This window comes from Talpa europaea (assembly GCF_964194135.1).
Source record: "Talpa europaea genome assembly, chromosome: 11".
NCBI classification, from domain to species: domain Eukaryota; kingdom Metazoa; phylum Chordata; class Mammalia; order Eulipotyphla; family Talpidae; genus Talpa; species Talpa europaea.
In genome coordinates, this window is record NC_140078.1 from 36,833,719 (window position 1) to 36,843,469 (window position 9,751).

Consider the following 9,751-nt stretch of genomic DNA (forward strand, 5'->3'; position numbering starts at 1 on the left):
TATGCAGTGGCATTTAGTCACTTAGAAATATACAGATTGGAATAGAAGCAGTGATCTGATTAAATATCTACCTTTATTTTAGCCTTTATTTTAGGCTAACTGCATTTAAAACAACACAAAAGTGTCTTTTTTATAATATTTCTCATTTAAAAGATGTCCTTTAGATGATTGCATTACATATAAATTAACTGCTTGCCCTGATGAAATTTTAAACAGGAAACTCTACATTTCTAACATATAATGTCCTACAAAACAAAATGATTTGATGTAGAAATGTAATATTTTTGTAAATCAAAAAATTCCATTTTCATATATATTTTGGAAAACCTCACGATAATTTTAAGACCTGGAATTCAGTATTAAAATGGGGTTTTCTAAAATTCTTTCTTTTTGAAAACTGACAAATTAACTTTTAGGGAATTATTTAATATTTAGAAATTAATATCTTTAATCCCTGGGTTTTCATCCCTGTTTTTCAATGAAATGGGAGATAATGAATTATGGGATAAAAAAAGTTTAAGAGTATGATTGTTTTATAATTAGAGTATAAATTCAAGTTTTAGGTCTTCTAAAAGAAATTTTAAGAGACCATCTATCCAACTGGTAGTTTTCAGGGCTTAGTGTGACCATGTTGCTTAGTAATACATCCCTTTAGTTTTTAAACATTAGAAGTGCTTGTTTCCATTATATTTAAGAGGCATTTAAAAAGCCCAATCTTCTTAAACTTTTGTGCACACATACAATATTCTCTTAAGTCAATTTTTAAGTACATTCAGAAGGTCATTGGATTATATGGAACGTTTTCTCAGCCTGATAATTTCATGTCTTTCATCCTTATCTTACTAAATTAAAATAAAAAATTTTTCCTTCAATTTGAGGCAGGGGAGCCTTTTATTACTCTTGTTCCCATATGAAATTAATTTTCTAAATAAATTACAAGAAACCTCATCACCCCCTTTAAGGAAAAAAAAAAACAAAAAACCCAGGTCTTCAAGAAACCATTGGTTCTAGACACTTGATAATAATCCAGTGCTGAAAAGGTCTGGGTGTCGAGTGTGTGGGTTTGGCGTGCTGTTTGTCACGGTTTGGTTCTTGTGCTGGGTTTGGTGTTGTTAATACGCCACCCTGGACTTTGGAGAGCTCTGGTTTTGCTGTTTGTGCCTGGATTCACTGAAATTTCTTAGAGGCTTACATTTAAGGATCCCACTTACTGCAGTCACTCCTCGTGCTTTATTGCTTTTACAAGTGGTCTCGAAACCCAGTACTTGAGAATAAACATAACAGTGCAGTGCTGCTGTAGCACTTTTAAAAATTCTTCTTTGCTCTGTTTTGTCAGTGAGCTGATGAGCAACCTCAAAAAAAAAAAAAAAAAAAAAGATCCTTCTGGACCTAAAAAAAAAATGGCTTCCTCTGATGTCCTAGAGACAATAATTATGATGTGCTAGTTAAGCCCAAACTACAGCTGAGGGATTTTACTTTAAAGCAGCGGCTTGGGCGCAAAAATGCATTTATAGCTCTTTGTCTGCACCTCATTATGTGTGGGCCTGATTCATTAAGTAATTGGTTTGCAGTTGTTTACATGAGTATTAAGGCCTTCTTTTCAGCCGCCTTTGAGAGATACATTGTGCAAATGTTGCCTGTGATGAATGCAGAATGAGGGCCAGAGGGTCCGTCCTATTGGCTAAACAGTGCACTCTGTTGAAAAGCCAGAGAAAGGGATTGGGTGCTGCTTTGCATAGCAATGACTTTCTTAATAAGCGTTACAGATTAATACACACAAGCTATAAAAGATGCAAAGAGATACTCTTAGCACATTTATACTTGCTCATTTCATTGTGATGGTGGTAGGGTTCGGGTGCTTTCATATATTCTGTTTTTCAGTGTATGAGTGGTAATAGAATCCGATGTTTATTGTATTATAAATCACGGGCAAGTAGGCAGATCGGCAACAGTTTATTATTAAAGATTCTTTCAGTGTAAATCTTTTTCTACCATTGTATTTGCTTCAGCAAAATCATTTTGTGGTTGAGTGGGGATGAAAGGCATAATGTACGAAGGAGTGAGTCCTAATGGGAAGCCGTTCTCCTAGTAAAGACCACTTGTTCCCTTTTGTTCAGGGGTGCATGCCACAGCTTCCTCTCCTCTGCAAACATTGTCTCCTTTACCTTCCCCAGGAAGCTGTTTCCACTCTCCGGGATCATTTATTCAATGGAGAGTATATTTTAACAGCCTGCAGTGTAACTTCAGTTTACTGCTAGGATGGAGATAACATTTTGCCAAAAGAAAAGGATGTGTGCTTGCGACATAATTGCTCAGGGGAAAGGTAACAGAAGTCACCCAGCCATCGCACCCTGGCGAGGCCGCTGTGGGTGGCATTGTGTCCTCTCTGCAGCCATGGGAATGGACAGCGGAGGGCGCCAGGCTACAACTGATGCTCAGGTGGGGGCTGTGGCGTCTCTCCTTGCCTAGTCACTGTGCAATTTCCCCAAGAAACCAATAGTCCAGTGAGATAAAAATAAGATTTTCCTGGAAATTTTTGGGTTCTCATTAAAAAAACACCCATCTTTCTCTGCCTTAGAAAATCTGTACTCTCCTTAAATTCTGTTGAGTTAGCAGCTTCCTAAATATTCACTGTTTCTCATTGTAAGCTCAAATACTTTATTTTTTCTAGACAGAGCACGAAAGAACAATCATTTGCTTAATTAGTTGCAGGGAAGGAGTTAAGTTGATCCTAGGAAACTAAAAAATATCATGGGCTGCAGAGCCCCTAATTAACCATCAGGGGGCGCTCAGACTTTGTCAAATTAAAAGACTGGTCTGCCTTTAAAACTTAAAATCAGTGTATTCAGAAATTTGTTCACACATTCATTGGATTTTTAACTTCTGGATTGATTTTGCCTTCTTTTTCCCAGAAATACATATGTATGTTTTGAGAAAAATTCTAGTTGAAGATGCTGCATGAGACATTTTACTACTGATTTTTAGCTAGCAGTCAAAAATCATTAGAAATTACAGAATTTAGTTGAGACCACAGCTTCTCCTAAGCTCATTATTTTTAAGGCTTATAATAATACCATAGAACTGGAAAGATATGTCTCTCTGGGAACCCCTCCCCACTGTCCCCAACACCATAGACTGTGTTCTTCGGAGGACCCTCAGAGTCTCATTGCCAAACTCAACTGACATGGCCTCAAAATCACAGTAACCTGGGTATTTGTGTTAATGAGCTATGGAAATTGACCATGAAATTGAAAAGTCAATGTGTTACTAACTTCAGGTCTACTTGTTTCCAAATAATTCCTCTCCAAGTGCCATGAGTATCTGCAACCCAACAACTATTTCACCTCTGCAGCTGTGAGACTCTTTTGAGATCCTATTGTCTCACCTGCCTTAAGGCACTGCAAGGCCTACACTCTGCAGTGCCTTTCAGCCTGCTCCCCACATCCCTGTGCTCACTGCATAGCCATGTATGTCATGCCCTCATACAATGTGATGTCATGTGCCCTGGCTCTTATTCCTGTTGTTTGACTGGAATACTTCTTACCCCGTCTTTCACCTGCCTTATGCCTACCAGATTGTCAAAGCTTATCTCTTAACTTTCTAAACATTTCCTAACCAGAGAACCTGGCCATACAAGATAACCCTTCGATGGCCTGTGGCTATATCTATCATCTATAGGGGTGGACATTATTTACAGGTACCCCCTCCCTACTGTGAACTCCTCCCTGTGGTCGGGGGTGGGGGCTTTTCTCCATGTCCAGTGTTCAGTAACCATTGGGCTTTCTGGGTGAGGAGCCATCAATCCACAGCTGTACCACTCAGGCATTTTTCTTATTTATTTATTTGTTTGTTTGTTTGTTTGTTTGTTTGTTTGTTTATTTATACAAGCACTGGGTACAGTCAGAAGCGTGGGAGGGTGAGAGAATTCACCAGAGCCAGAGGGGAGAGCAGAGCAGGCAGACTGACGAAATACACTGCTGAGGGGAGCAGCAGGTGGCAGGAGAGGTCTGCGCGCCATGTGGGACCCTCGCCTGGCGGCCGGGGATCGAACCAGCACTGCAGAGGCTGTGGGCAGCTTCGCAACCCAGTGCTCAACCGCTGCGCCACCGGGGAGACCCTCAGGCATTTTTCTTTATAAAAATCAGTTGCACGAGTGACCTTCCTTCTCTATTGGCATGGCATACTTGACCTGCAGAGAATCCTGTTTTCCATAAAGTCCTCTGCATGAGTGTATTGGACAGGGAGGCACATGCATATACATATTTTCAAAGAGTCTCTCACGGTCTGCTCGTGCATTCTGCATTCATTTGTAGAAAGTCAGGCCCTGGCAGGCACGCTTACAGTGTCTCAGGGGGGTCCTTCCCATCCTGTCTGCTGGTGAAAGGGTGTCTTGCTCCTGGTCATGAACTTGACGAGGGTCTGTGGACCTTTGACATATAAGGGCTGTAAGATGTTATGCCCAGTTCCATTGCTGTCAATTCCCAGCCCACTCCACAAGTGTCTTTCTGACCTGTGGCACAGCTGTTTTGCTGTCTGTCTCCCTGCTGGAGCCTGAGAGCCCCAGGAAGAGAAAGCAAGCTTTTCTTGCTAGTTGTTGCAGCCCCAGCAGAGCCTGATGCTTTATAGTGTTACCTCTAAGGTATATGCTGAAGGAATGGGTAAGAAAAGAAATGAATGAATGAAAGAAACACTGCAGACAAGATGTTCTGCCCCCTGGCTGTGGAAGGTCTTGGGGATGCAGTTTCCTTGAGTGTTCCTGCCCATCAGCCTCCTCAAGGAGGGAACTCCATGCATGTCAGGCCTGTGTCCTCTCTATCTGTACCTATCCTGGTCCTCGTCACTGAGTAGTTATCATCGCTCCTTAGAACCCACGATCACATGTCACCTAACCAAGCATGTGCCCCTATTCATCCCAATACCCTGGCTGGGCTTCCTGTAACTTGCAGTGTACAACCTCAAGCAGGATTTCCTCTGAGCTTAAAACACTTGAGGGAAGGGGTGTCGACCCATTTTACAGACAAGAAAACAGATGCTTAGAGAGGTAAAGAAATTACTCAGGGCCATATAATGGGAAGAGTTGAGCAATGGGGGTAAAGTCTCTCTGTCCCTGGAGCTAACACTGTCTTGACAGGGACCAGTTGTCTTGAGATCCAAGTTTCCCCTGCCCTGCTGTTTTACTGCTTCTCACAAGGCCTGGTAGAGACAGCTTTTTGCATTTTGTATCAGTGTGTCTGGAAGAGCATTTTGTTTCACGTCTGCTGTCTCCCCTCTGCCACTGGCTGTGTGTCTTGGGACAATCAGCCACTCTAGGCTCTACTACCCATACAGTAAAGACACTGAACTGTTAATCTGTAAAATGCTCTGCTCTAATTAATATTTCCACGTATCATTTTTGTGGCCACTTGCTGCTTCCACACTTGCAAAAGTTCTTCCCATTTAATTTTGTATTTATGTTTTGTTTCTAGCTACATTAGCCTTTGCTCATATAAGATGAACAACTGACACGCATAATTCCCACTGTTCCTTTAGTGCTCTGGGGTCATCATGTTGGCGTACATAGGGTGTTCACTCTGCTACATGCTTAGAATGTAACTCCTCTGATAAGACCCTGGCTGTCTATAACATCTAAAAATTTGCAAGGATGAGAACAAAAGTAACCCCAATTAGAATTGTACTGATCTCGTTTGTCAATAACAGGAGACTTTATCAGCAACTGCCTAAATGCACCAAGAAATAAGACAACTTAATGGGTAGACAAAGAAAATATGAGATAAAGCAGGAATGGCAAAATGTTTGCAATTGAGCATCTCCCTGGTGAGACTATGGTGTTCACTGTACATCCGGGAGAAAAGAAAACCAAATCTCCTGGGAAGTTCTGCAGAGATCATTGTCCTGTTATAATAAGACCAATAGAATATGGTCACATTTTAATCAAATCAAATATCCATGGTGTCTTACTTAAAATGATTAATTTTGAAGTAGGTTCTCAAAATTACTACAGGGAAAGAATACCAAGTCTAGTTGTATACTTACAGGGAAAGAATACCAAGTCTGCTCTTTGGGGTTCCAAGAGTTATCTGTGAAAGACCATGCAGGGAAAGGCAGGTTCTTTGGTTTGCTGTTTGTGCAGTGTGTGAAGGCCATGCTTTATAACAGGCTTGGCAAACAACAGCCCTGGGGCCAAGCCCAGCCTGGTTCTGTGCAAACCAGCAGTTAAGAGTGGTTTGTGTGTTTTTAAAAGGCTGGAAGATATGCAAAGAATAGTGTTGCGTGACACATGAAATTATGAATTTTAAATTTCAGTGTCTGTGAGTGGTACCCAAAAATCTACACTTGGTGCTCAGGGTATTAGCTTTATTCTTTTACTGCATGTTAATATTTATAAGTACAAAAACTGAGTTAATTTTGAGCTTCTTGGTTAAATCATTAAGTATTGGTATCACTGGCTTGACTACAGTTGCTATTTTAACTACCTTATCAACTTCTTTTTGCATTCTACCTTCTTAAATTCTCTGCTTTAGGTATTTCACCTGTAGCTTGTCTAAATTTGGTCCTCCAGGCCTCCCTGGTGGTGCAGGGGTTAAAGACACAGCACTGTCAAGCTATCTCCAGCCACTGCAACATGAGTTTGATCCCTGGCCAAGGAGCTACCCCACATGGCACAGCAGACCTCTCCTGTCTCTCCCGCTGCTCCCCTCAGCAGTGTATTTCAGTTAATCTGCCTGTGCTTCTCCCCTCTCTGTCTCTGGTGACTCCTCTCACCCCCACACCTCTGGCTTATACCCCAGTTCTTGTATGCATAAATAAATAAATCTTTAAATTTGATCTTCTGCCTCACTGCTATGCCCTCACAGTCCAGCCATGCCATATGTTACGCTGAGGGCAGGGCTGGGTCTGATTTAGAAACTCAAGGATTATGGTAATGCTGTCTCAGTAGGGAGACCCCCACCAAAGATTAAGCAAATACCTCTGGCCACAGTGTTCTTACATTTTCTTTATGCTGCTAAAATTTAGGGAGTAAGTATAAATTTCCTGGCCTTTCAGTGACTAACCCAGGTCTCTTTCCTAATATACACTCATTGTAAAATATATATTGGACTTAGTCTGTTTCTTTATTTTACAGGCATGAAAACAAAAAGAAACTGACTGCCAATTTAAAGTCTAAAGGTAAGAGAAATAACTGGAGACCAGATGTTTGTGTTTTAACTAAGAATAATCAGTGACATGTCTTTGCCACACCTGAGATATGCAGCACACTGTGCTTACAGGGCACCCCTTGCTATTCCCCTAGGGCCTGTAGTATCTGCAGGGTTCTAGGGGCTTCTGAGGCCCCATTCTTCAGTGACAGAGCTGCAAACTGAGAACACATGAACACTGTAGACCAGAGAGGCAGAGCATTTGAATTTTCAAGGATTCCTGGCCTCTGTGGCCAACTGATTCCCAGCACTAGTATATTCTACCTATGAAGTGTTTCCTGCCTCTGTCCCCATCCTCAGAAGTGACAGAGCTCTCGTAGTGGACGCAAACCAGTTTCCTTACCAGCAACCACTCTCCAACACCTGACTGGCTTCCACCTGGACACCAACATCTAAAATATCATTTGAGGGCCTCCCCGGTGGCGCAGCGGTTGAGCGCTGGGTTGCGAAGCTGCCCGCGGCCTCTGCGGCGCCGGTTCGATCCCCGGCTGCTCCCCGGCCACTGGAGGAGGGTCCCACATGGCGTGCAGACCTCTCCTGCCGCCCGCTGCTCCCCTCAGCAGTGTACTTTGGTCCTTCTACCTGCTCTGCTCCCCGCTCTGGCTCTGGTGAATTCTCTCACCCTCCTGTGCTTCTGACTGTACCCAGTGCATGTATAAACAAAACAAACAAACAAACAAATAAATAAATAAAACATGCCTGTATTAAAAAAATAATAATAATTTTAAAAAATTAAAAAATAAATAAATAAATAAAATATCATTTGACTTTCTTACCCATCTAAGAATTGCCAGTGTCTCCCTGCCACCTATAAAACAGAGTTTACAACTTTCTCTCTTCATAGGTTAGCCCTGTCCTGCTTTCCAGTCAGTTCTTCCCAAATTCTTTTCTTTGGGTCTAGACACAGACAGCATTTTCCAGATAAACCACCCTTGTACCTCCATTCCTTAGCTCCTATTGTTCCTGAGCTGTCACATTTCTTTCCTATTTCCTCTGCTCAGCGAGCTCCTTTAACACCAGCTCACAGGGAAAATGCTACCCCATTCCAAAGGACTGTAATTGAGAATGTGGGTGTGAGTCAGATGATGTGGGTCCTGACTTGATGCCATCCCCTAATGTTGTGATTGTGGGCAGTCACTTACCCCTCTGAGCCTCGATCTGCTCAGAAACAAGGACATTAGTTAATACTTATCTACCTTAAAAAGTTGGTACAAGGATTAAATAGGGTCACACATAAGAACTCATCACAAAGCCTGCCATGTTGTTATCAGTAATCATGGAGATGTCAATGTCACAGTGTGCCCACCACATCTTATTGAATCACCTTGAATGTCACCTCAGTGTAGTTCATGGGCATGCCCATGGCCTTCTACATCAGGCCTCTCCCTGAGCGCTTTCAGCAGACATGGCACATACTCACCCTCCCAGGGCAGCCCAAAGTGCCAGAAAGTTGATGCCCTGGTTGAGAAAAACCCTTAGCCAATGAGAAATGAGAGTTCCTTATTCTTCAGAGACAATCTGAAGAGAGTTAATGTCTCTCAGAAGACCCCTGCATGCCTGAGCCCCACTGCCACTGCCAGCCCACTCAGTACCTCCTCTCCTGGCTTCCTTTCTTCCTTGTATCATTCTCCCAGCCCCTCCACATCATCCTCAAAATCATTTCCCAAATAAACCATGTATACCTGAGCCTCTGTTTCAATATAAACCTCACTACTACCCCTCCACCGTGTTGTCTTGGCCCTCTCTTCCCTCTCTTATAAAGACCAAGGGAGGTCAGAGTGAAGGAGCAGCAAAGGTGATTAAACACCCCTAGGTAACCCTACCTCTGTGTTAATCCTGATTTTAAATCCCTATTCTATAATAAAGAGCAGGACACAATAGAAGGGAAAAGGAGGTATTCTGCAAAGTGTTTTCTTTAACAATGTACAGAGCACACTGTGAAATGTATAGATTGGTGTATTGTAGACCTGCATTGCAGGTGTATTTGAACAGACACATCATGTGGTGTCCCTAGTAACCTTTTGCCCACAAGTATTCCAATTAACCAGGTCTTCTGATTAAACCAAACTAATCAGAGTGCAGAAATGTTAAATAACTGTCTGGTTTTCTCTTCCAGCCTTCTGGGGTGAGTCTGATGACAGTAACTCAGAAATTGAAGCTGCTTTACGTCCTAGAAACCATAACACATCCACTGATGATTTTGATGATTTTTATGACTAACAAGTTGTAATGTCTGTTGGAAATAAAAACTTTGAACAAATTGAAAGCTGGTGTTCATATGTGATGTCCAAAATAAACATATCCTTTTATGACTTCTGTTTAGTAGGAAAATTTGAAACCACTTTGCTATTCAAGTGAAATTTCATGATTTAACTATTACCTGGCATTTTCCTTTATATGTGTGTCAAAAAGCAAAGTTGTGAATAAAACACCCATTAAAATTCAAGTTAATTTCTTTGTAGAAATTCACATGGTGATCCTAAAATTCATATAGAAATTCAAGGGATTCAGAATACCCAAAACAGTCTTTGAAAAGAAACACAAAATTGGAATAC

The 9,751-nt window shown here is 41.8% G+C and overlaps 1 protein-coding gene across 1 annotated transcript in view; it reads left to right on the forward strand.

The window, feature by feature from the left end:
• Nucleotides 1-9,416, forward strand: part of KIZ (kizuna centrosomal protein) — a gene marked incomplete at its 3' end in the record, with an annotated part of 131,924 nt that extends 122,508 nt beyond the window's left edge. Inside the window, exons 13-14 of the mRNA XM_084248451.1 lie at nucleotides 7,124-7,167; nucleotides 9,313-9,416. Coding sequence (XP_084104577.1) covers nucleotides 7,124-7,167; nucleotides 9,313-9,416 — 148 coding nt within the window. The remainder of the gene's footprint in view (nucleotides 1-7,123; nucleotides 7,168-9,312) is intronic.
• Nucleotides 9,417-9,751: the final 335 nt, after the last annotated feature.